Below are 26,049 nucleotides of genomic sequence, written 5' to 3' on the forward strand. Positions count from 1 at the left end.
AAATGTATTGATATACTTATGAATACCCGAAATAAAAAAAAAAAGCAGGATCTTTTTTTCAGAGTTTATTTCGGCAAATTTTTGTCGGCATAAATTCAAAATATCAAATATGATCACATCAGAAATAAGAATTACGATTAAATTATAATGATCAATTATTTTCTTGATTTTAGTTCTTTGTCACCCTCTTATGTACATATAAAGCTTAAAAAATATTGGGAAATTTTGTATTTTTTACGTTATTCTTACAATTTATAATGATCACAGTAATCTTTGTCTTTGTTTCAATCGGGAAAAATGTTTGTTGAAGAAAAACAGCTGCGGGAAAAAGAAAGGAAAAAAGCGGAAAAATTCTCTTATAGAGAAAATGAAATATTGATTCGGTTTTTAGAAAGGACTGTGATCGAATTCGAATGATATGAGGAAGGATAAGGAGTAATTGAAGGCAACGGGAGAGCAAAAACATTATTGATGCGCATATTTGTTGTTGTTCACATCAAACAAATGTGCACCACATCAATAAAATTTGAAAATCTGAGTCGAAATTTGCGCAAGTGTGGAAATATTTGAAGCACATACAAAGGAAAGCAAACATATTACCTTTTATAAACTATCGTAAAATAGAGATTTTTCATCTGCTATTAGTTTATTTTTTCAGCAACTGCATACAGCTTTTAACCCATCAATTTAACATCAGTAGTCATACAATTTGTATCTCCGGTGAATCAATTTGAGTCACCAAGTATTCTATATAATATCACTGAAAAATTTTCATCAACATATTTCAAAGATTTGAAGGATTTTCTATAATAATTTATATAATCTATAATAAGGAATAATTTATATAATCTATAAAAGGATTAAAGAATAATTTATATAATCTATAACATACATTTCCTTTTCATTATCTTACAAAAGGCTTATTATTTCACATTTAAAAAAATAAGAAAAATCAGATTAAAAATTTGATTTTTGAAATTCTGATTGGATTACAATAATGCTTTAAATGTCTTACGAAAACAGATGAATTTCGCATTCATCTTCATATTCAGGACCCGCTTCGCAAAATTCACGAATGCATTATCTGGATCGTTATGCGAATCGATTGTAGTAGAAAAAGCTGACTTGGCAATGACGTCCATAGTGAATGCACCAAAAATTCTAGATAAAATAAAATAAAAACATGTGAATTAAATCCTAAACTTATTTCTGGTAAGAAATAAGCGGCATATTTTGTAAGAGAGATTATATTAAAGATTGTATATAATTATAAAGTAACTGAATTAACCTTTTAACATTCACATATTTTCCATCTTCAGCATAAACTCGGAAATTCTGAATCATAGTTTCAGCGCAGTTCTTGACAACATTCATCGTCTGAAAAGCATTTCAATTTAATTAGCATACAGTTATGAAAAGCATTTCAATTTAATTGGAAGCAAAGCAATTTTTGAAGAAATATTTAATAATTAGTATTAAACAAAGTTAAGTACATTTCTTCCTGTTAAGAATAAAATTATACAGGGCGTTTCAAACCTTGATCGTGGTTTTTATTCCTTAAATATTGATCGTAAACATAAACTGTAAATTACAAAGTTGTGCAAAAAAAAGGTGTAAAATGTTATGAAATCGATTAAAATTTTCAGGGGATTAAACTTTAAAAAAATACAAAATTTAAATTTTTATACGGAACCCGCACAAAAAAATTCCCAAAGAGTAAAATGCATCATCTAATGAGGTCATGTACAAAATTTCAGAATTTTATCATGATCAATTCTCAAACAAAGTTGGAGAAGGATCAACCATTTATTAAAATGCAAATGTTTACAGCTTCAGTGCAGATGACGCGACGCAGGAATGCATCCTAAGGAAATAAAATATGCTTTATATCTTTAGTTTTAAATGCAAATTTTAAAATCTATGTTTCCTGAAAAATACTTTAAAATTTTATATTATGAATTACAGAATATAACTTAAAAATAGCACAATCAGTAAACTTGAAAAAATTTTTAAAAATCTTTATTAAATTATCTTATCTCTAAAAATCTTTCATTATGTAATCTTTTCTTTAAGTTATTATTTCTGCACATTTTTAATACATTTGAACCAATAAATAGCAAAATTATTATTTATTTAATCAATCATTACTTTCTTTGTTAATTTGTGTACGACCCCTAAAACACGAACATCCGACATGATTTTTGCTCTTTGCGAACTCATATCCAGGCATCGAAAAGTGGTTTAAGTCAGCATTTATGTAGTTTCATATTTTTGAGTCGTTTTGTGATAAAAGGCTGAAATTTCGTACATGACCTTATTAGAAGTTGGGGTACATTTTACTCACTGGAAATTTTTTTGTACAAGGTCCGCATAAAAAATTAAATTTTGTATTTTTTAAAGTTCAATTCCCTGAAAGCTTTAATTGATTTCATAGCAATTTGCATCTTTTCATAGCAACTTTGTGATTCACAATATATGTCTAAGATCAGTATTTCAGGAATAAAAGTCGTGGTCAATGTTTTTGAGACACCCTGTATAATGCAGATACTGAGTTTTACTATACAGAAGCGTAAAGCACTTAAATAGTTGTAGCGCCAACACTTAGAGATAAACAGAGAGAAGAATTATCCCTTTCTCAAGGAACCTGCTTTTTTATTTTGAAAATGCAAAAAACTAAATACTTTCTAATGGTATCATATGAATGGATCAATTTTTATATTCAGTCAAATTTTTCCAGTAGGACCTTGTTTATGGCTTAAAAAAAAGAAATGTGGCTCTTCGAGATTTTAAAATTAGGTCATATTTTTAGATGTAAAATTAGGCTATATTAGGTTATGTGGAAGTCAATTTTGAAAATTTTTAAACAATAATTTAAAGTGATTTTAAATAATAAAAGGTAAAATTTAGAACTATATTTTTAAATACTAATGTAATTAAAATGTTAGAAAAGCCATATTTCAACCGGAACTGAATTATATTTTTCATAAAAACCTGTCCAATTGCTTGATATTTAGAGTGAAACTATGATTATGTATTCGTTTTTAAAATTCGTGAAAAATATATTCATCAATTTTATAATATTCAAAAATATACAGTATTTTTTTGTCGGCATCAATTTAATAAAAATCTTAAAACATATTTTTCATGTGATAACATATTTTTCATATTGGGGCACGCCATATTTTCCCCCTGCCTGGTGGATAAAAATACTTCGCAAACCTGTAATCAGAATAACATAGAGAGGTTTTAATATTAACTCAGTAGCAAAAATATATTTTCAATCAAAAATGCTTCGTAATACAGGATTCGTAATACTTCGTAATAATTAAATCAGTATGCATAGAAGGAATCAGGAAAACATGCACTATTTTTTTTCTCATATAACTTACGTTTTTTATTCTGCTTGTAGTGAAAGTTGGAGTAACAATATCACGAATTCTCTTCCAATCATTTCCTCTAATTACAGCTAGCATATTATCCACTACAATGTCCCCGGTGAACAGCTCCTAAAACGAAATATATTTTCAAAATCTAGATTTCGAATCGATTTGCTGTACTGATCCTCTATCATATAATATAATCGTTAGGCAACCGAAAAAAGAAAGATAAGATTTCAAAATAAATCATTTTGCATATATGTTCTTTTACAACTTCTTTCGAACTGAATGTCTATGAAATGAATTTACATATTCTTCTCCAATCTCCTGCTCTTACTACATCTATTATCTACTACAGTATCTTCCTTAACAACTCCTAAAACGAAGCATATGTTCACATTAAATTTCTAATCAATGCGCTGTACGAATCCTCTATCATAGAATAAAATGTAGTTGATAAATCAACTAGCGAAGGCATTTTAGACAATTTCGTAATATTATAGACAATATTGTGACAATATATACAACTATGAGATATTAAAATAAGTATTTTTGTGACATTATTAGTCAAGTTTTGGTCGAGTTTCAGTTACATACCTTATCATACTAAGGAAGGGAAATTGGTTAAGATAAGATTAATGTGTACATAAGTTTGTAATAACATCACTTCGAGGCGAAAACTCTTTTAATTATTGTGCATAGGATTCAAATTGTGGTTTAATGTCGTACGGTGTAAAAATACAGGGTGATTATAATTAAAGTTACGAATTCAAAAATTGATCATTTTAAAACTACTTTTCAGAATGACTTGATAGTTTAGCAGAACAATCGTGAGTCAATGGAATTTTGTTAGGCGAAAAAAAAAATAGTTCCAAAATGTGCCGCTAGATGGCGCTGTTAAGGAAAAGACTAAAATTCGATTCCTTAAATACAGGAATATTGTGAGCCAAAAGGAACAATAGAGTTCAAGGGATTACTAAAAATTTATTAGAGATAAGACAAGAATACATGTTTATTGTGAAAACAGTGATAATGAAAAAAAAAAAAAAGCTTCATGGAACAAACACCTTATTGATGGGTGGTTAAGGCATAAGGTGTTCTATATGCCTTCCGCCTTGTTCCGCTACTAAATGGAAGCGCAAAACGACAAATCGGAGGGTATTTGTACTGACACAATGGAAGTAGTGTGTGATGCTTGCCTTTAAGTCTGCTGATTCTCAACCCGCCCGAATCATTCTTCAGGTGTCCCAAAACCTAGAAAACATACGGGTTTAATTCAGGGAAACGTGGCGGCCAAGTTGAAACGTGGCGGCTTATGATCCTATAATCTCCGAAATGAGCACTCAGCAGCAGCTTCACAGGAGTAGCAATATGTGGAGGAGCGCCATCTTGAATGAATATTGTGCGATCCACGCACTGATGCTGCTGAAGTTCCGGAAGGACATGGTTACGGAAAAATGCTTCAGTCCTGTAACGGTGCAGGCAGCATGACCCGTAGGTGTGATTTCCTAGAAGAAAAATGTACCGACGATAAATGCTGCAGTTATTCCGCGCCACACAGAGACCTTTACAAACTGAAGAAGTAATAGCTGTAACAATGGATTCTCGGTCGGTCATATCCTGCAATTTTTACAGAACCATGCAAATGGAAGTGGGCTTCGTCAGATCCTAGAATATTCCATGGCCATCCGTTGTCCACTTCCATCCGGGGAAGAAATCGTAGTGCAAAAGACTCACGTGCTTTCAGGTCAGCATGTAGCAACTGCTGCACATGAGTTATCATGTACGGATAACAACGCAAGATGTTCCGTAGGACTTTACGCACCATGCTGACCGGCATATCCAGCATTCGGCTAATTCCCCATCACTGCTGATTCCAGCATCACTGTTAGTCTGTTCATGTAATAATTCTGTAGCCACGTCTTCCACTGCCGCAACCGAAACTGGTTTCCTTCCTCTACTCCGTTTCACGTCAAACCAATGAAACAACAAATGAACGTGAACCGTGAACGTGAACAAACAACATGAACCAGTCTCTTCGAATTTAGCAATCATTTTTCTCAGACCATTTGTGGTTATTGGACTCAATTTTATGGATTTTAATGTCCGAAACTTCCTGATAGCTGTAAGTGCACATTCATCGTTCTTATAAAAAGGCTTCAAGAGCAGAGAGCGATCCTTCATTGTCAAAGTCATGATGAAGCATTCAGGAAAAGAACTGGTGCTCTTCCTTTTTATGGCAGCTATGTCTGCGGTGTGCATGTGACGTATAAACCCTGAGAGTGCCATCTTCCGGGACATTTTGGAACTATTTTTTTTTCTTCACTAAACAAAATTTCATTGCATCACGATTATTCTAAAATATCAAGTCATTCTGACCAGTAGTTTTGAAATTGCCGTTTTGAAATCGTAACTTCAATTATAATCATACTGTATATTTATCATCATAAAGGCGTAATAATGACTGTAAAAGGTATTGTTTACAATTTTTTCAGAATAAAGATATCGTCGAAATAAAGAATTGAATGATTTATGATAATAAATTGGTTCTTGAGGAATCCCCCTAAATGGAGGACATTTTTATCTAAACTCACTCGTTTATAAGTGAGACATTGTCGCAATAACGAAGCATGAACATAAAAAGAATTATTTGTACAGTGCGTCCGAAGAAATATCTGAGCAATTCTTATTGTTGACAACCTACAGAGGTTAAAAACAAGTAGTATGTATCATTTAATATAGTAAAATGTCTTGTATTATGTAATTCGTTTGAATTCCAATTTATCTAACAACAATCTTCATTTTTCCTGATTTTAATCAATTTCTCTAATTGAGAAATACTTGAATAGGAATTTTTATTTAATTTTACGCAAGACAATTAGAGAAAATAGATTTTTTTAATAACTTCTAGCTTACTTCTCATTAGTTGGTTCGATCATTTAATATTGGAACTATTCTTGATCATGCGTAAACAGAAAGAAAAGGCTCATTTTTCGAAAGATGAAACCAAAATTGCGAACTCTTATTACTCGTTTATAAGAGGAAAATTAAGATGAAAACAAAAAGGAATAGATAAAATATATATTTCTTTTTATTTCCTTCATGTCACATAGATTAAAAGAAATATTAAATATTCCAAATAATGAAATATATATCTAAAATAAAAATATTTCATCAGAATTATTTTTAAACTGCTAAACAAATCATAACTACATGACGGCTATAAAAACATCGTTATTATTGCAATATAATTTATACTTTGAGATCTGATATAGCTAATTAGGAATTTGACGTAATTGATAACTAGGCATCCATAAATATATGTGGGGGGAAAATTCATCTATAAAAGTAAAGAATTGGATAAAAGTCAAATTAAGATCCGATCTATGCTGATTAGTAAGAGCGAAAGGAATAATATTGAGTCAGACCATAGGACCCATTAATGTCATTAGATGCTGATTTTCAAAGATTGATTATTATTTTAGATTAATTTCATGTTAGCAAAAGCTGATTTTCAAATGTGAATCGTGATTTCTGGCAGTTGTTTTCCGTTGAAAGAGAAACTCAGTCATTCAGATTTATATTAATTGAGGAGAAAAGAGACATGCATCAATTATTTTTAATTCTTAAAATAAAGTTTGATTGTGATTCTCTTCAATTTGCTGCATTTATTTGTTGTTTAAGGAAAACAACAGTAAAAGTAATTAAGTGAGAAATATATTAATCAAAAATTATTTAGCATGGTCTAATGACTAGATCAGGGATTCTAAAAAGTCTTGACCCTCTGGCAGGTCTAGCGACAATTTTTGATGGACCATAGTTTTTGAATATATTTGTATTTTCCCACAATTTGTAAAAAGGTGATTTTTAGACTTAAAATTTTCATCAAGCTACATGGTAGCAACACGTCAAATAGCGCAATACGCAAACAAATGACTCGTGTCGTATGACTAGAAATGAAGAAACAAATGAAGTATATTTTCATCATGTAGATGAAGTATATAAATAACTGGGAGTTTGCATCGGATAATTCTCTAGCGCCATCTGTTGCTGCAATCTCCAATTTCGTTTAAAGTTACATTTCCAATCAATATGTCAGCTAATCAGAAACGTCTTTCCTCTCGGAACGTTCCATTCCGTTTTTACGTGCTCATTAATTTAGAAGAGATTCATTATCCTTTGTATATTCAGTTTTTCATCATCAAACATTTATTACATAAAGAATGTTTTTTTTCATAAGTAATAAAATCTTAATATAAATAATGTCATATATGGCATTTAAAAATTATGGAATCTTCCAATTAAAAGGATAAGTTTTTTTCTGTGAATGAGCTATTTATAAAAATAAGATATTAATACACTTTCAAACTTCTTCCACACAGTTTCAGTTTACAACTGTTATGGGTTAATCGTACGAACCAGATTTGTAACAAGTACTATTTCATCAAATATTATTTATGACTCTCAGATTTTTTTTTAAAATTTCGATTTCGCCCTTTTAGAAACCGATTGATTCTTTCTAGACTCAATTTCATTTGCATTTCTAATAAAATAGTTCAATAGAAAACGCAAAATATCTAACTTAAGAAATATAATTTGAAATTGAATTTTACGGGAGCTGATAGAAAATTAGAGAGAGATGCGTATTACAATGAACAGAACGGCTTAAGGCCTGCATAATAATATAAGTGACTTTCAAAATTCGAAGCTTAGAAATATTTTGCTGGAATACCGGTTATGAGTTATATAAAATATTAAAGGAACATTTTAGGGATTATTAATATTGGCGAACCGGCTGGTCGCCAAAGGCGGCTAGTCTGAAATAAAATTACATAAAATGACATAATAAAAATTTAACTAAGAAATAAAAGCGATCCCCAAAAATTTCGAAGTAATGTTTTCATCTCGTTTCCTAATTGTTACTTCCCATTTCAAAGTATCTGAAGGATTGCTTTCCAATAGACTTCCCAATTTCGGGCAGTTGTGCCAGATGAGGACGGCACCTGATTCGGCAATCCTTCTCCTAACTTCCCCACTGTACTAGTGGGAAGGCATCTGACTTTGATAAATATGACTAGAACTACATATACAATGATTCTTCGTTGCGTTTCACTTTCGAGCCTGAAGCTCTCATGCCCAAGGCAAAACATTATCCATTAGTTCTTATGGTTCCTGTTGTTCTGGTCAAGCTTCAATACTATGCAATACATCAACAAAGGAAATAACTAATGGGAAGGAAATTTGAAGCCATAAGCACTTGTTAAATATGTTTAATTTTATTTTTCTTGGAACAAATTTTAACTGAAAATTTTCATTAACATATCGATCATTATTAATAATTGCTCAGTGCATTTATTGTTCCTCAATAGTATGTAAACCCATTTTCATTCCACATTATATATACGAGGGAGAGTCTAAAAATAAAGGGACATTTGAGAAAAGGTGCATTTATTCTAATGCTAGAAAATTGAAATATGGGATATGTTTCTACATAACAACCCTGGACTTCAACGCATTTTAACGCAACATTTTACAAGTTTTTTTTCATTCCGCTGTAAAAAAGTTTTTCGGTTATATCTGTTTTGCACCGTATCAGTGACTTCTTTATCGATTGCAATTCTTCTTCCCCTTAAATTTTTCTTCAGTGGTACAAACATATGAAAATCACCTGGAGCCAGATCTGGAATGTGTGATGGGTGTTCCAGTACTACGAATCCCTACTACTTTATTGTTTTGGCCGTCCGTTGGACAGAAACGGGCGAGTGTAATCTTGCTTTTCGCAGTTTCCCACGACGTTTGAATCTGATTGCAGGTTTCGACTTAGTTCGCAATACACCACAATAGTTCTCATTGCAATCCGTCTTTTGAAATAAAATGAATGGCGACTACACTTTCCATGTCCCTGAATAGTATTAGCATAATCTTACCAGCTAATCGTTGACGTTTAAATTTCTTAATTTCTGGTAATGATGGGTGTTGCATACGACGAATAATTTTCGCAAGTTTAACACCTTCTGCAAGCAAATTGCGAATCACAGCCCTCATTTCTTCCTTACTGCACATCGATAATGGAGCTGCTATGTTCCAACACTCCAACCACTGACGCGGGAATAAGAGTGACACTTTGCATAGAAGTGTTGCTTTCTACACTAATTCAGCGCTGGATACTAGCAGGGTTACCAAACCCTGCAAAGAGAAATTGCAAAAGTCCCTTTACTTTTTGACTTTCCCTCGTATATATATTTTGTACTTACCGTCTGATTCTGCAAGAGTATAAGATTTAATAAAAATTTGAATCACTTACCTTTTTTTTTATGGCCGTGCGTATAAAAAGCCAGCTTATATTGGAGAAAATGACCAATTAGCCAATGATGATCATCGCAGTCACTCTGTTTCCACCTGTTGCGTTGTTACTTTTATCACTGACTTAAATTCTGTAGTTCGCGTGATGAAAAACATTCTTCTAGTTTAAGGAAAAATTTTGCAAATAATATTAAGGGTATGAAATAATATTCGCTTTTAATTTTTTGAGAGGGAAAAGAAATGTGCAAAAAATTAACATCCTATAATTGCTTACGTCATATGCTTTTTTTCTGTTTCAATTTATTATTTTTTTTCATTAATATATGTCTGACAAATATCCATTCATGAACTTCAAGAAAATTTACAGGAGTTCATCTGATAATTTTTAGCTGATTGAAGATTTTTCTAAATATACCTGTCATTATTATTTCTAGAAAAACTAATTTTTATCTGTATTCAATTATCTTTTGCTATTTAATATTATGGAAAAAAATTCTCTTACCTGCTTGAGATTGTAAATAGGCTTATTAACTATATATAATCAAGTTTAATTAATTTAACTACTTACATGCAAATTTCCCACTTCCCTTTAGCTATTGAGTGCCAATAACCAGTGTTCATGCCCCCTTGACACTCAACATTTGCTATAAAATGTGAAGGATTAAGAGAAAAGGGTTTATTTGAAAGCCATGTTAACAAGAAGAAAGTTAATAAAGCGAATTCTGCCTGTCAGGATGTTTTTACAGTGTGCTTAGTGAGTTGCCATAGCAACACTATTCGTAGGTATTGCCATTTCTAGCAGGGAAGGTTCGGAAAATCTTATTTCTCTACATTAGCTGATTGTAGAAACAAAGAATATTGTTACAGAAAGAGATAATTACAGGACTAAATTGTTTCAAAAGCATAGTTTCCAGGCCAGGAAGTTAAATATATTTATTCTGTTTCAATATTTCAAAGCCTTCTTACAGCATTTAAGGACAACGAATTTCTGTAAAGCATTTTAAAGCTTGCTTTCATGCAGAAGGTGTTAAATCTTGGTAAATAAAACGTCGCATCATCATAAATTGATTTTACCGAAAATTTTATTCATATTATAATTACATAAAATATTGCTAATTTACGTTAAGGATCCATATGCTAATAATAGGGCGCCAAAGATGTTAGGAAAGGAATGGCTCAAAAAATAATGCAAACAATTTTTTTTTTTACTTCAGTTTGAACAACGAAAGTTACTCTATGATGATTGGTAATCGGAAAACATTAAAAAGTAATATTCAATCGTTTCCTAGAGTAATGGGGCATGACGTAGCTAATGAGTAAATGTGCATTAAAAAAAAGGCAATAAAGAAAAAGAAGGGAAAAAAAAGACCTGTTTGTACCTTTATATACCTTTTCTTTCAAATTTATTTTTGCCAATTTTTCTTGAATAATGTTCAAATAGAAATCTTTTGAAATCGTTGAACAACGCATTAAGTTTCAAATTCTTTTCTTTTATTATTTTTGCTTTACGCTTATTTTTATTAAAATTATTCGATATTATGTAATTAAGATAAGTGCACTTGAAGAAAAAAATAAGGAGTCAATTTGATTAATTATAATTTATATGAATTCGGCTCCTAATTTTTTCAAATAATACTTTTTTAAGGAATCATGTCTTTGCGTGTGTTTGTGCTGGTTGCTAAATTACAGGATGTCCCACAAAGTATGCAGTGTCTAATATTTACAGATTCGTATAGAAAACGTCAAGACGAGTTTTTGGATGTATAACATGTGGGGTCCCCGAATATAGTGTTATAGTCTAATTACTTGAAGACCGTTAGTTATGAATCCAACAGTTTATATTCTAAATTACGACGCATAAGACTATTGCTCAACATGTATATGCATATATATATATATATATATATATATATATATATATATATATATATATATATATATATATATATATATATATATCCATTGTCACCTTCCCTAGTTGACTATGGAAATTTGTGGTAACCAATATGAGGAAAAGCGCGTCTGCATGTGAATATGCAAACTCCTATGCGGTTTTGTTCCTTACAAAGTTAAAAAAAAGCACCATTGACTGATTTGGATGGTTTAAGCTGGTTTGATTTTCCATACACGATTATCAATAAGATTGAATGTGGTGAAATCGATTTTAATCGGTTCAACGATGAGGTGCATTTCCACTTTCAAGGATATAGCAACAAACAGATCTGGAGATTTTAGACCACTGAAAATTTTCATCATGCAATAGTTCTGTCACTGAACCCACTTAGCTCACAGTTTGATGTATGTTATCTGAAAAATGCATCACTGGACCAATTTTTTTTATTGAAAATGTTACTGTCGAAGCTTATTTTGACGTGTTGAATGACGGCGTCATCTCTTTCTTACATGGCATCAACGAGAGAAACGATTATTGGTTTATAAAAGATGATGTTAGACCTCACTACACTCAGCGAAACTTCGATCTCTTAGGGGATCATTTTCAAGATAGACTGATCGGGTTGAATTGCGTTATGAAAACAGGCAATGGTATAAAGTGGCCACATTACTCCCCGGATCTTAATCCATGTGATTTTTTAGGGATACGTCTGAAAGCCCTTCAGATTGGACGATTTGAGAGCAGCAATTGAAATCAAGGTCAAGGAAATTGGAACATATGTTTTGAAGAAATCAATTGCGAACTTCAATTCCAGACATCGTCATGTCATTTGTTCGAATGGCCAACATTTTTAAAATCTGTTGTATTGAAATTTCTCAATAAATATTAATTTTCACTTGTTTACTTTCTCATTTCTTGAAGTTTTCATGGCCCAAGCTTCACACCTTAATTAGAGTGTGGCGCTATATTCGGGGCCCCGCATGTTGCATATCAAAATACTAGTCATGATGTAATGATGAATATGTAAATATTAGACGCTGCATACCTCGTGGGATACCCTATATTTTAAGTGTGAGCATTTATATTACACAATACCAGAAAAGAAGCATCTGTACGAATATTGTACAAAAATATCCATATATTCACTCACTCGCTTCTTAAATTATTATTTAAATCAAGTTAAATGTAATAAAAATTTGTATAAAATTAATTAAGTTAAAAAGATTCAATTTGAATGCCGTCCCATTTTGCTCTCTCTAAAATTTATCATTAATTTCTATTTCGAATTCTTGACAGTAGTGGAATACTTTTGAAAATATGAATAAGCTACAAAAGAGATAATGAATAATTATAAACACGTGATCGAAATAATTCCAAAGGAAAACTTAAAAACGATAAATAATTAATCGAAATAATTCCAAAGAAAAACGTATAAACGATAAATAATTAATCGAAATAATTCCAAAGGAAAACTTACAAACGATAAATAATTAATCGAAATAATTCCAAAGGAAAACATATAAACGACAAATAATTTACAGAAAAATTCCAAAAGAAGAATTACAAATTACAAATAATTAATCCAATAACTTCCAAATGAAGACTTACAAACGATAAATAATTAATCAAAAAAATTTCAAAGAAAGACTTACTCGTCTGCCATTGAAAACGTGGAACTTTTTCACTAAAATCTCTTTTAGTATATTTGGATCAGCTATACTAAGATTTGCCTTGTTTCCTTCAAAGAAACTAAAAAATTAAAAGAAAAAAATTTAAAATGATCGAATAATTCAATTTATTACATAGTTTGAAATACATTATTCACTGTCAGAAATTTGAATCTTCTTACGTACCCATAAACAGGTCCAAACTCACGATATCGACGTAATTCTTCTTCATGACCGGGCTGAAATAAAGAAAAGGAATTAAATGTTGCCAAAATTTCAATAAAATAAATTATAAAGATGGTTTATAGTCCAAATATAAGTAGAATTCAGTATTTTTTATGTTCAGATATTAGTTACATGCTTAATGTGACTGAAGGTGAAAGATAGACATTTGATAGTATATCAGAATTTTGTTCTTTAAATGTGACAGAATGCTTGCATTTGTTAAAAGTTTTATAAAAATGTTCTCGTATTAAATTATCAAAATTAAGGATAAGAGTCAGCAAAAATTGATATATAATTAAAGAATAAGAAGCATTTATACATAACTGAAAAAGTTACTGTAAAATTTATACATTATAGAAATATTTATTATAAAATATATAGTGATCATAGAGATTATAAAATATTAAATGAAATAAAAACAAAAAGCAAAAATTTATAATGATATTGCCAAAGAAAACAAAAAGCGAAATGAATGCTGAAGAGAATCTTGAAGATTTGTTTATTTTAGAATAGAAAAAGACAAGGTTGAATCAATGGCAAGAACCGAAATTCATTACAATAATTAAAGGCATTATTGCAAATTGTGCATAAAAATATATTTAATAATGTCAATATTAGGGGAAAATTTTCATATTTTATATAATAGGCAATTTTACGAAATATTTTAATGATTTTAAAATAATTTTTTGCTGAATAATATTTTTAGAAATTATCATGGAAGAACCAAATTTGATTTAATTTTTAATTAATTAAAATATCAAAAAAATTACCCCGTTTTTTTTTGTTTAAAATAAGTTCCTACTAAATTATATATTACTATACTAAATGGTCTGTTCCACACAACGCCAACGGGCACATTTATATTTGGAATCACTTTACCATTTTTCTCAAAATTAAATATTTTTTCTAACTATAAGGTTTTATATTTGCTGGTAAAATTATAATATAATTCAATGTTAAATCGGTGATTCTTACCTTTTGTAGAAAATCCAAGATTGATCCCAGAAATGGCTGAGGCTTAACGTAAGGCAACCCTTTTTTCTTAAAGTAGTCATGATTTCTCACGCTCAACTTGTAAATCCTGAAAATATAATTTTAATTTAATCATATTCTTGAAAGATCAGCTTTATTTTCATGAAATTCAATATTCTCCATATAACCTTTTCTGTTAGGTCAATTTAATTTGACTTTATTTAGCTTTGAATTTTCAGAGCTAATGAATCTATGCTCTGGTATTATTATTATTTTATTTCTGAAATGTTAGGCATCAGTAATATTTTGCGCCGAGTAACGCAAGCATTGATTCTATTCTTTTCCTTCACAGATATATTAAATTATTCATGATATTGTATTTGCCCATTTTGTTTTATGAAGGAATTTTTTGTTTACAAAGTATAAAAGAGAGAAAATATTTTAATTTCCAAAACATTTGAACTGACTTTTTGACAAATGTTCAGATTTGAAGTCTCTGAGACCAAAAAACCCATTTTTGGAATTGTGTCATCTGTTGCACTTTGAACACGATGACTCATGCACGTTAAATCCGATCAAACGATGTCTGTCTGTCCAGCTTCCCAAATGCAAATGAACACTATAGTTATGAAACGTAAAAAACTAGACAAATAAAACGTAATATACTGAGGCTTAATATCGAAAATGTAGAACCGTATAATATCTTTAAAGAAATCTTTCAAGGGATTGATTGTTTATAGATCTGTTCTTTCCTATGCATTTAAACACAGTAATTTAAACATGTAATGACTTAAATAAATAAAATCTGGAGTATCATCTTGTGATTATATTGTTGTTCTATGTCAAGGTATGGTTTCTATCGGCCGGAAAAAAGATAGCCCGAAATACACATTCGATTTTCGAACATTTGTATATTAATCGCATGCCAGGGATTAATTGCCGAAAAATGCAGCAAAGATCCGTGATATATTCACTAAAAATGCCAGATTCACGCCAAAGATCGATGTTTCGTATCTACTGTTCGTCAATTCCATTCTAAGTATTCGTGGTCTTATCCAAAGTCTACAATATTCTGCAAGGGGGGGGGGGTAATTGAGAATATGATAGAAAGTTTTGGGAAGATTATTCCAGCTGGTTACCTTTTCGTATTCGAAGTACCCATATCTCAATAAAAACGTCAAAATATTACAAATCATGATTTCAGTGAATTTCCACTTCTTATATCTCATTGAGTCCCGATTTTTGTGAAAATATAGAAAAAGTTGTAGACAGCAGGAACACTCTCAGCTTTTTCGCCCGTTTTCTTGCTTTTCTTAGGCATAATATGCTTCCAATATTCTGTATCTTTGTCTTTTTTTAACAAAAGAAGCGCTAGATAATAGGTTATGCATAAATCTATGAATTCTGAAAAAGAAATGTTCTGACAAAATGTCATTTTTTTTTCTGGTTACTTAAAAATATTCATTGAAAAACACTGATGCGTAAGAAAAACTGGTTCACCAGTCTAATATCGTATCCCGACGAGCAAGCAGAAATGTAGAAACACGGAGTGGAATGGATTCAACTAATTTGTGAAGATATTCTGTAGACAGTTCATACTCTGATTCCTGCGAAGCAGTCAATAAAGCCATGGGAGTGCTAGATGGCAGAGATCTCCTAAGGACAGAACGTTGCGAAAAATCCCATATATGCTCGACAATGTTCATGCCAGAGGAATTAGGTGGCCAAGAGAGGAAATGAAATTCAGAAGAGTGCTCCTCAAGCCTCTCAGTAGCTACTGTAGACTTCTGGGGGGAACATTATCCTGTTTGAATTGTCCACGTCCGTGGGAATGCAACAGGGCATGAATGGATGCAGATGGTCAGAACGGATGTTAACATACAGCTGACCTGTCATGGTCGAGTCTAGATTTATCAATGGTCCCATTTCATGCCAACTGCACACGCCTCATACAATCACAGAGCCTCCACCAGTTTGAACAGTTCCTTGTATTCATGAGGGATCCATGAATTCATGGGGTTTAATCTACACCCGTACACGGCTATCCACCCGATACAATTGGAAGCGTGACTCAGACCAGACAACGTTTTTCCAATCATTACGAGTCCAAGATGGTGTTGGCGAGTATAGGCAAGGAACAGAGCTTTGTGCAGCTAAGTCAAAAATGGTACACGAGATAGTTTGCGGCTGAGAAAGCCCATATCAATTAAGGTACGTTGCACAGTGCGTACGCTGATACTTGTTGATGGGTCTCCATTCAAATCCATAGCAATTTGGGGAAGTGTTGAATGTCTATCTCGTATAACAATTCCTTTCAGTCATCGATAATCCCGTTCTGTCAAGGTCTTTTACCGGCCCCACCACTGTCTGGGATTTGAAGTTTTACTGGAAAACTGATATTCGAGGTACACCCTTGAAATGATCGTGAGTGAAAATCCAAATTTCAGCGTTACTTCTGAAATGCTGTGCTCCATCTCTCTTGCGTAGACGATAAGTCCCAGCTGAAAATCACTTAAATCTTGATAACCTGCCATTGAAAGAGCAAGAATAGATGTAATAGCCTCCTCAGACACCTGTCTTATATACGTTCTGTCGACCACATCGCGTTATGCTGATTGTTTGAACATCTCCAGTATTTGCATACGACCTGCTACACCAGTTTTTCTGGCTCTTCTATGTAAAGGAAGATGTTTATGTCTTCATTTTTGTAGATTCTAATCATTACCAGTTCTACTAGATATATTGGCTTTGACCAATGGTATATTAGTAGGCTTTTATTTTATCGTCTTCGATTTAGGCATTTCCATTTACATGTCTTTATAAAAAAGAAATATAGCATAATCTGTTCATTATTAAATAATATAAGACACAAAGATATCTATTTAAAATGTTTTAAATCAATCTGAAACATACTACAAATTCATTATATTCGACGTGGCATTCATTATTCTCTGAAAGCGATTTAAATCACATAATTGCATTCTCTTTTCTTCTCTAATCTCTTTCTTACCACGTCAGGAGGATTTGTTGCGGGTATGTTGGTGTATTGTATTCTTCAGTTCTGCCAAATTGCTTCCAACTTCAATTAAAACAATGACTTGGAAGTAACTCCAAGTCCAGAAAACACAGGCATTGAGAATTGACGGCTGGGATCATCAAGAAATGAGGAAATACAGGCTTATAATTCAGTTTCAGTTTTTCAATCAGTATGAATCAGTTTTTTTAAATGCCTGTTTGACACATATATCAATGAGAAGTTGAGCCTTTCCCTGCAAAAAGGGTGGTATCTAAAAAAGTCTTGTTGTTGAAGTCGAAGTACCACGAAATGCCTTAACATCGACAAGCGAGGATTAGTCACTAGCCCAGGTGTCGATAGCTTTTCTAAGAAAAGTAGCTCAGGTAAGACAATGGTTGGTATATTACACTAAAGGATGATTTCAGTAAAAGGCAATGTATATGGGTTGATAACATAAGGGATTTGTTTGACCTAAATCCTGTATTTATGGACCTTGATATTCCTATTTATGAAAAAGTGAGCTTTATTCGTCCGTAAGAAGTTTCACGGCCAGTATTGATTAACAACTGTATATAATACCTTACCTTCTAATTATACGTTTTAAAAATTTATCTAGTTCTCTCTCTCTCTCTCTCTTTTCTTTTTTTCGGAAAATAATGTCTCGTATTCTCCTGTAAGCAATTATCAGGTGTTATAATATGTTGCCTAATAGTTCGCTATTATGGTAATTTAAAAATAAAATTGTTATTATGAAGACCTTGCATATAAAAAAAATGCATGTGTTGCATGTTTTTCATGCAAATGTACAATATTTTGTCCTATCATGATGAAATTTGGCTTACTTACTTTTTAAGGCAATAGGAAGGTCACTATCAACTTTTCAAGGTCAAAAAGTTAATTTATATTTTACTGAGTATTTTTTTCTTTGCTTTTTAGTTATTTTTACCGAAATATCTTAGAAAAGAGATATTTGATTATTCTGATGCCAGTATGGTTGCAATGCAATTTTTTTCTTTTTTTTTTAGTAGAATTTTTAAAAATTGAATTTGATATATAATCTTAGCATAAAACCAAATCAAATTCATCCAAATCGTTCAACCATATACTTTTGTGATTAAAATTGAGATTAAAAAAAATTGTTTTCTTTAAATAATTACTTCAAAACACGATTGTCATTTTCACTTTTATTTTTGTAGCATACATGCACTACTTCAATTCATGCTCAATAATTTATTACAGACATGTTCCTTCAAATTCATACTTTTGAATCTTATCAGATAATAAAATAAAATTTTAAATAAAAGCATTTCTTATCAATATATGAATATCCAAGAAAGCCGATATTTTGAACGAACAAATCGATCACCATAGAAGACTAATCTTTAAATATGTATAAAAAGTTTTAAAAAATCATTCAGCAATAACAAATACTGTTTAAAATTGCTAAATGAAACTGTTTCATTGTTTGAGAAAGCTAAGCTCAAAACATTGTACATTTTGGAAATATACAATGAAGAATATTACCCCTTACATAATATTACCCCTTTGTACAATGAAGAATATTACCCCTTACATAATATTACCTCTTTGTACAATGAAGAATATTACCCCTTACATAATATTACCCCTTTGTACAATGAAGAATATTACCCCTTACATACTAAACTTTTAAAAATATTTTATGACTTAAATCTGATAAAGGAATACAAGTTGCAAAAATATGGGATGCCGAAATTTCTTCAAGGAAATAACTGTCATATCGTCAATCATGCCTCGATGACTTTCTCTCAGACACTTTGGAAGAACATTTCACCATCACAGAATTTACACTATCCAAGCGAACGGAACGGAATGCTGTTTGGTGAGGAAAATGGAAAACTAGTTTTAGAGTGATTAAAGCAGAAAGGTACAATGTTATGGGACTGATATTTAATTATTTATGATGAAATATTTTAGATTTCCACCTATCAGAGTCAAATACTCCACACAGAAAACACATCGACGCATTTTATCTTGCTGAAATTTTAATGATTAGAGATATTTAGGGCTAAAATTGAATTGCTTTGAAAATTTTATAAAAAGAAAATCAAACGATCATTTCATATGCTCATTAACAAAGGATTTCCAAAACTTTAGTAAAATTTTTATTTAAAATTAAAAAGAAATTTTTAAAAATATTTGAAAGTTTTTTTCTCAATAACTCCAAAAAGTATTATTATACATAGATCGTTTTTACACCACTATCAAATTTGAATCAGAGGAACTGGTCTCCTCAAAAGTTTCTCACGTGCTATCTTATAAACTTTTGATGCCAAAGAGCTCTTTATATGGCATTGGCTTACAACAGTTATGAAATATTTACTTTTGGCGTGCATTAAACATTTTTACTGTATCTATCGTGTCGTCCTTGGCGAGTTATTTAGCGATAAAACCCTAGCATGCTTAATAGTAACGAAAAATCGAATTTGTATGTTATACACGTTTTTCTCGTCCGATTGAAACTAAAATTTGACACAAAACTGCACTTGAGGTTACAAAATTCCATGCCGAATTCGATATGTTTAAGCCTAGTTCGATCTGGATCAAAATATGACAGACATTTTACACAATAGGTGGTGAATCTATGTACCGAATCTTACCTATCTAGCTCTCATCTCTTTGTAACTATCGTGTTAACTCATATTCGAACAGTCGGGCTTTTTCTGAACAGATTTCGTTGAAAATTTGACAGAAATATGAAATTTGGTGTAAACGCATGCCAAATTTCAACTTTCTAACTCAATTTTTTTTAGTTTGATTGTGTGAATTATGTTTATCACAGACAAAAAGACGGACATTTTCTAAAAACGTGTTTGTCGAACATAGGGAGGTCTATAGCGTTCAAATTTGTTAAAAATCACAATTTCGAATTTTTTGACGATTACTGTACTTTCTTTATACTACTTATACGAGAAAGTAAAAAGGTCTATTTCAGATAATATAATATTTTCTCAAATTTTAACACATTTTCTCAAATATTTTAAGTATATTTTGCAACATGATTTTCCATTGTTTTAAGTACTGATTTTTACCTACCGTGATGCGATGATATTCAATATATTTTTTTACATTCTTTTATATAATTAAGAATTAATTCGAAAACTAAAATAAGAACAGCCGAATCTATCCAAATAAATTCCCATGATGGGATGTTTGAGATTAGAGTCTCAAATCCCCTTTAATTTTCAATTATTGTAATCATTATTATACTTTTGTATCTCCATTTCTTACCATGAAATAATTAGAATTACTATTTAAGTAGTGTTTTCTAAAAAATTAATAATAGGTATATTGCTTACATTTGGATGATAAATATTATATTAATAAAAAACTATGATATTCAGTTTTCTTTCCAAGATACTTCTTTGCGTTTTATTACTCGTTGTTTTTTTAATCACACAATGTTTTTTACAAAAATTTGACACTCTTTTATTTTATGTGTTTTTCTGAATGATGAATTTATCCTTTTCATGAAGCAAATGTTTTAAAAAAGATGTAATCTTATTCAAATTTTCATACATTTCTTCAATTAATAGAAAAAATAAATAAAATCTCTTACATTTTTAAACACTACATATAAATTTACTGACGAATTGATATAAATTTAGAGAAATTTTCAATTAGGCTTGTTGAAAAGGAATTAAGCAATGATAGTAACAAATTCTGTGTTGGGAAAGTTTTTTTTCCCTTGTATTCTTAATTATTTTTATTCTGTACACCATTATTAAAAGAATGCTTCAATTATTTTATTTAAAATGTGTAACGGATGATTCATATTGGATTTAAAATTCTCTAAATCAGTTTGATTATAATCGTTTCTATGAGTAATGAAATTTTATACATACTGTAACGAACATTTACAAAATAGCTCTTAGAGAGATTTCTTTATGATAAAACAATAAAACAAAAACTTTTTATAAAATGATATATTTAGATATACTCTTATCACTGACACTTTAAAAAAACTCTTATCAACAGCATTATCGCAAGAATCTAACATTGAGAGTACTTCACTTTCGCTTCTTCCATTGACAAGTTATCTTTGCAAACAATAGTTCTTTTTTTCACTTTTCATTATCAAGTTGTTTATTTTTTTTATCTCATGCCATTTACTAAACACTTGTAACAGATTCATGACCTTAACACATTTTCATGACCCTTTTTGACCTAGAAAGGAATTCATCCTCTTTTTTTTACGATGAATATATTTTGTTCAGTGCTTATTTATTAAATATTTTTTTTAATTAATAATGATTATGACTTAAAAATAGAAAAAAAAAATCAAAAATATATGGATATGCAGTAAATATTGAAGCTTTTGCATATGCAGTAAATATTGAAGCTTTTTAAATTTTTGCATGCTGCAGTAAATATTTTTATATACAGATTATGATTAGCAATGACGAGACAACTCGTTGTTGGTAATCTTGTTCATGACAATCCGAGTACTAATTTACCACAGATATATGAAAAAAATTTTTGCCCGTAGTAAAATCATTTAAATTATTCTCTTAAAAGAGTGCAAATACAAAATGCATTAATTCATACTTTCAAAATTTATTAATTAGTTGATAATCTGTGCATAAAAATATTTAAAGTAGCATGCAAATAATTTAAGTGATTTTATTATCAGCAAAAATCTTTTTGATATTTCGGTGGAAGCTTAGTACTCGTTTTGTCGTGAACAAGATTACCAACAATGAGTTGTCGCGTAATTGGTAATCATGTCCATGGCACCGATCTTCCAGAGACTTTACTACCAATTTTCATGGAAGTACAAATAAAATCATAGTATATAGTAGCTATTTAAGATATTTAGCTCTCCCCCCCCCCCAAAAAAAAAGACATATAAAAATCATTATACTAAATTAAATTTTAAAAAAATATTCTAGATGGCGGATATTAATTTATTGCTGATTCTTTTTTACAAACATTAGAGGCCAATAATTATTATTAGAAACATTTTTTTTATCGTGAACAACTCGTTAAAATTAATAATCTTTGATTTAAACAAACATTTTTTAAATATATTAATCTATATATTGAAAAACATTCTTTAAATGTATCGTAGGAAAAGAAATGTAATTCTTAATATTTAAGTAATGAGCTTGCGACTGTACAATTGATTCTAAGACAGAAAAATAACAGACAGAATTGGACAGAATAAACAAATATCACAGAATTGACGATAATATAATTCGACGGTCATTCTAAAATGTTACATAAAAAAAAGATTTGCTAGTAGAGAAATACTAATTAAATGTTATTTCCTCGCTACAAATAATAAAAAACAATAAATATTATCTCTTAGCAAAAATTAATTAATTATAAACAACTCCTAAATTTATAATGCCTGTATTAAAGTAATTATTTTTTATAAGTTATTATGTACATTAAGAACATATTAAAAGCACTCATTAAAAGTATTGAATAAAACAAAGAGAATTTTTACTATTTATATCATGAACTTTTAATTTTACTATTGAAGAACTAAATAAATGATTGTAAAAAGTCACAAAATTATTTACTTTTTTATTTAAATATTATTTTCGGCATTATTACATCTTGTAATTATTGTTTAATTAATAAATTTCATTTATTTAAAAAAGTAGAGTGAAAAATGATATTTGGCAATCATTATTAAATGCTGTGTGAAAAAAAAGAGTTAAAAATTTTTATTTTTTGCATGATACAATTAAATTAATAATTTGTTTGCAACGATTTATTTGTATATTTGAACTCTTATTTATAAATGAATCTTAAAAACAGCATTTCTCAAAATTTATCAATCTAAATCTTTTAATCGAAAATTTCTTCATCTAAAAATCTTAAATTATTTTAAGCTTGCTAAAATTGTCTTTTTTTATATAAGAAAGTATTGTATGAGATAATTCCAAATTTTTATGAATTTTATTATGACTGATGGGAACAAATATTAATGTTAAGATAAATTATTGTTCGCTCAGAATGAAACAAAATTCAACATTGCATTAAAAATTATTCCGTACTCGTTTTCTTAATAAAACAGAAACATTAATCATCATAATTTTCTTTCCTTATTCAACCAATTTTGTTCTTTATCAAAAAATATTTAAAGATACATTTCTATAAATAATGGAATTAGCAATTAATTAAGAAACAATAAGAATAAATGATAGAAACATTACAAACATCGTTATATTATTATGAGAATATTATAATTCTATATAAATGAGAAAAAATTCATCCCAAAAATCAGGAAATTAACAACGCATTTATTTTGATTTACTGCCAACTGATTCTTATTTGTTTTATAGAAAGGAAATGTACATCTTGATGAGTTCAATTAGAATTTAAAAAAAATAATTAATACTTAACTTCGAATAATCTACCTACCTTTTATTATTATATATTTTACCTAAATTTACTTTAAACAAACTATTTTCCTTTGAAATTTATTTGCTTTTATCTACGAATAATCTATCCTTTAATTCATATTATTAATTTTAAAGAAATTTACTTTAAACAAACTATTTTTCCTTTAAATTTTATTTGTTTTAACTAAATTTGATTGAATTTTAATTGATTTTTAATTTTTTAACGAAATTTACTTTAAATAATCTATTCAATTTTTTAAAAAATAAATTTACTTTAAATAGTATATTCTTCATCATATTCTTATTCGTCTGAAAAAATTTACTTTAAATAAACTATTCTATTTGCTTCAACGAAATTTACTTTAAATAAACTAACTTTATCTCTTTAACGAAATTTACTTTAAATAAACTAACTTTATCTCTTTAACGAAATTTACTTTAAATAAACTAACTTTATCTCTTTAACGAAATTTACTTTAAATAAGTTATTCTATTTTTTAACGAGATTTACTTTAAATAATTTATTCTTCATCGTATCATTATAAATCTTAAGAACTTTACTTTATATAAATAATTTTTCAGCTGATTTTATTATGAACTGTTTTTAAAATAAACTATTTTTTAATTTTATCTAATATGAAGAAATTTCGAGAACGTTTCTACGTATTCACTCGCACTGAAAATAACTCGATGCAATTATAAATCACTCAAAAAATAAAATTTAAACTCCTGAAATAGAAGTGTAAAATGGAAAAACTATTTCTTACCAGAAGCAAAAAGTTAAAAATAGCGGGAAAATACTATACAGAAGGTTCAGCATCTTATGGAGAGCGCGGAATTGGATGGAATGATCAATTCTAGTTTTCATCTTCTCTTATATTCCGTGAGAGAGATAAAGAGTTCCTGTCCTGTCTTTCACAATCCAGATAAAAAAATAAAAAGATGAGAGTCCGGTGAATTCTTTTTTTTAGTTCTTTTTTTTTTTCGAAAAAGTTGAATGACTGGTATACGATTAATGCTAGAAACGATACATGTGGAGTAAGGTGAAATTTATGAACAACCGGATGCAGAAAGACAACTCACTTCTTATAATTAATTCATCATTAATTATCAACTACTAATTAAAATATAAAAAAATATTTATAATGATTATTAAAATTAATATAATAATAATGAAATAAATTAAATAATAATATTAATTTACACATATTAATTAATTGTGGATATGTTGCAAGGCAACTTCAGTTTACTGAAAAAGTTAAGGACTTTTGAGAGTTTAAAAGAGAACAGCTGTTATTTTGAAAACTTAAAGGCAAGTTTTTAATAATATATAAATTATTTTTTAAAATTATTTATAAATAAAAAAAGCTTTAAATATAGATTAACAGTGGTTAATTAATTGTGAATCGGTAACAAAGCAACTAAACTTCAAATTACTGAAAAAAATTAATTATTTGGCAGCTTAAAAAAGACTGTTATTTTGAAAACATAAAGGCGAGTTTTTAACTACATATAAAATAATTTTTTAATATCATATATAAAAAAAATAAACTTAATAATTAATAAATTTAATAAAATTAATAATTTATATATATATATATATATATATATATATATATATATATATATATATATATATATATATATATATATATATATATTAATTGATTGTAGATCTTTTTTGCAAAGCAACTTCAGATTACTGAAAAATTAATTACTTGTGAGAGTATGAAAGAAAACATATTTATTTTTAAAATTTAAAGACAAGTTTTTAATGCTCATTTCAAAACACATCTACATTAAATATGTCAATAATTTTTCATTACAATATGTAAATATTATTCTATCTATAATTAAATTAAGGCAATTTACTAATGGGAAAAATGGCTTCACTCATAAAAGTAACATTAGCTTATAAATTCAAGTAATGAAAAATTATTTTGGTATATTCAATATTTCGCACAGAAACTAAGTACTTTTAGCATACCAGATTTCAGAAAAATTTTCTTTTTAGAAGCTACTAAAATATTTTCGAATAAAATATTCTGACATATAGCTGATTCAGTGTCTTTCTTTAAATATAGTGTAATAGTAATCCAGTAAATAAATACTTTTCACTAGCAACAATTTGCCAACTAGTTCTATTAAGGGGACAGTGGACTCTATATAACTTTTTTCTTAAAAATAAACTTAGAGTTAT

At 29.3% G+C, this 26,049-nt stretch overlaps 1 protein-coding gene across 1 annotated transcript in view; it reads right to left on the minus strand.

The window, feature by feature from the left end:
- Window positions 1-24,696, minus strand: part of LOC129980816 (cytochrome P450 3A4-like) — a 45,218-nt gene extending 20,522 nt beyond the window's left edge. The window contains exons 1-7 of the mRNA XM_056091207.1: window positions 24,617-24,696; window positions 14,442-14,547; window positions 13,428-13,480; window positions 13,227-13,323; window positions 3,390-3,506; window positions 1,289-1,377; window positions 1,016-1,161 (exon numbers count right to left, since the gene is read on the minus strand). Coding sequence (XP_055947182.1) covers window positions 1,016-1,161; window positions 1,289-1,377; window positions 3,390-3,506; window positions 13,227-13,323; window positions 13,428-13,480; window positions 14,442-14,547; window positions 24,617-24,669 — 661 coding nt within the window. The 5' untranslated portion in view covers window positions 24,670-24,696. The remainder of the gene's footprint in view (window positions 1-1,015; window positions 1,162-1,288; window positions 1,378-3,389; window positions 3,507-13,226; window positions 13,324-13,427; window positions 13,481-14,441; window positions 14,548-24,616) is intronic.
- Window positions 24,697-26,049: the final 1,353 nt, after the last annotated feature.

This window comes from Argiope bruennichi, chromosome 8 (assembly GCF_947563725.1).
Source record: "Argiope bruennichi chromosome 8, qqArgBrue1.1, whole genome shotgun sequence".
NCBI classification, from domain to species: Eukaryota; Metazoa; Arthropoda; class Arachnida; order Araneae; family Araneidae; genus Argiope; species Argiope bruennichi.